Here is a 2,135-nt window from a genome sequence, read left to right as displayed (position 1 = left end):
GTTAATATTGCCCCTCACCTCAAAATTTGATAGATTTGTCATACCTGATATGGAAGATTGTCTTATAATTTCTTGGTGATTTTGACCTTTCCCCACAAAACTTTCAGGTACATTGAAGTCACTGCATATAACTGATGACTTCTTAGAACAAAGGAGGATATTTTCCCCAGCCTGGCAATTCTGCTCAGTATGATGCCCCCATCCCTGGTCAGCTCCTCTCAACTACTGGAAACAGAGTCCATGATTAACAAAGAGGAGACCACTGTCCCTACATCCCTCAGACATGGGCTCTGAGATTCCCTGTGACCTCACTGTTGGAGAGGTGACTGCTAAGATCCTCCATGGAGATAAAAAGAAATGTCCCTTGGGAGGGAAGAAAATGGTTCAGGCATAGATTAGATTTGATGTGAACTAGAAGCAGGGTACAAAGGTGGAAAATACAAACACATCTATCTCCTCACAGGCTTCCTATAGAGGAACTTTTGGTTGGAGGCCACCAGGGTAATTGCAAAGCTGATTTGCTGAAAGATGTCCTCCTCAAATTAGTGTCCCAGGTCACCAGGCACACTTAATGGTGTGCCTGAGGTTGCATCATTTGCTCCTTTCAAAATCTCCCAGGGGACATGTGGGTGACCTTGGGGTAGGAAGAGAGAGGAAGCTGATTTGCATGAAGTGCCTTCTCCTCCTAATGGGTCTGGAGACATGAAAAGGCCTGGGGACACCCCACTCAAGCCCAAGAGCCTGTGGAGGCTACATACTCTCAGGGTCCCCACCATGGCCTGGAAGGTGCTTCTTCTTGGGCTCCTTGCTTATGGCTCAGGTCAGAAAGAGGGATTCTGCTTCATGGGGGTGCATATAAAGGCAAGGTTTCAGGTGTCCCTTGTCTTTCATAACACCATCTCTCTCTCCTGTTTGTTTTAGGGGCAGATTCTCAGACTGTGGTGATTCAGGAGCCATCAGTGTCAGTATCTCCAGGAGGCACAGTCACACTCACCTGTGGCCTCAGCTCTGGGTCAGTCTCTACCAGTAACTACCCTCAATGGTTCCAGCAGACCCCAGGCAAGGCTCCCCGCTTGCTTATCTATAGCACAAGCAACCGCCCCTCTGGGGTCCCTGGTCGCTTCTCTGGATCCATCTCTGGGAACAAAGCCGCCCTCACCATCAAAGAGGCCCAACTTGAGGATGAAGCCGACTATCACTGTTTGCTGTATATGGGTAGTGGTATTCACACAGTAATTTAAATCTATGAAGAAGTGCAACCAGAACCTCTCATGTGCTCAAAATAGCTCAATCTTAAAAGCAAGAGAGAAAGTGTGTGTGTGTGTGTGTGTGTGTGTGTGTGTGTGTGTGTGTGTGTGTGTTTGTGTGTGTGTTGTGGGTAGTCAACACCAACATGGGAAGGGAGGCTCCCTGGCCCCCTTGCCATGTCCAGGAGTTCATCACCACATGTACCTCATCCTGACTTTCCCAGGGTGTGTCCATCTCTCCACTGTGAACCTCTGAGTCAGTGCTTCCTCCCTTGTTTGCCCAAGGTGTTGAGGAATGGGGTCTCGGTTCCATTATATACAAACTAATACTGCTATAAATAAGGACTATTTTTCAAAGAACATTGGTAGATGTAACTTTATTCATTAATTTAATGATGAGAATGAAATTAATATTTTCCTAGCTTGTAGCTTGATAAAAACACAATCCTCCATCCTAAACCTTCTAACTCTGAAATCTGTGTTGGGTTTCAGAAATCTACACTTAACAAGTCCTCCAAATGATTTCTGTGAAAGTTAATGTTTGAGAAACACTGGTTCTTTTATTATTATATAATTATTTCTGGAAATATCTCTTTAAAATCCAGGGCGAATAACCTCCTATGACTGAATCACTCCCCAAATTGCACTAAAGATCCAAGAACACTGAGAAATAAGTTCAAAATCTCAGTCCACTGAAGGGTACAGCAGCATGCTGTGGCATAATGCATGCTGGGAGATACAGAACTGAATTAAAATATCTGTCTAGTGGATATAGATTTGTAATTCAACCTCGAGACTGTGTGGTCTCAGTATTATTCTTCCTGACTTGCATTGGCTCCTTAGGAAATGTCTAGAGACACAGGACCACATAACATTGTATAATATTTA

At 44.5% G+C, this 2,135-nt stretch overlaps 1 gene segment (V, D, J or C); it reads left to right on the top strand.

Moving 5' to 3' along the window:
• Nucleotides 1-709: 709 nt before the first annotated feature.
• Nucleotides 710-1,241, top strand: LOC116571511. The segment is given in 2 exon segments: nt 710-820; nt 922-1,241. Coding segments are annotated over 2 exon segments (366 nt in total).
• The last annotated feature ends 894 nt before the right edge of the window (nt 1,242-2,135 follow it).

Source organism: Mustela erminea, chromosome 13, assembly GCF_009829155.1.
Source record: "Mustela erminea isolate mMusErm1 chromosome 13, mMusErm1.Pri, whole genome shotgun sequence".
NCBI classification, from domain to species: domain Eukaryota; kingdom Metazoa; phylum Chordata; class Mammalia; order Carnivora; family Mustelidae; genus Mustela; species Mustela erminea.
The sequence above is the reverse complement of the archived record's forward strand: the minus strand, read 5'-3'. Positions and strand labels throughout refer to the sequence as shown.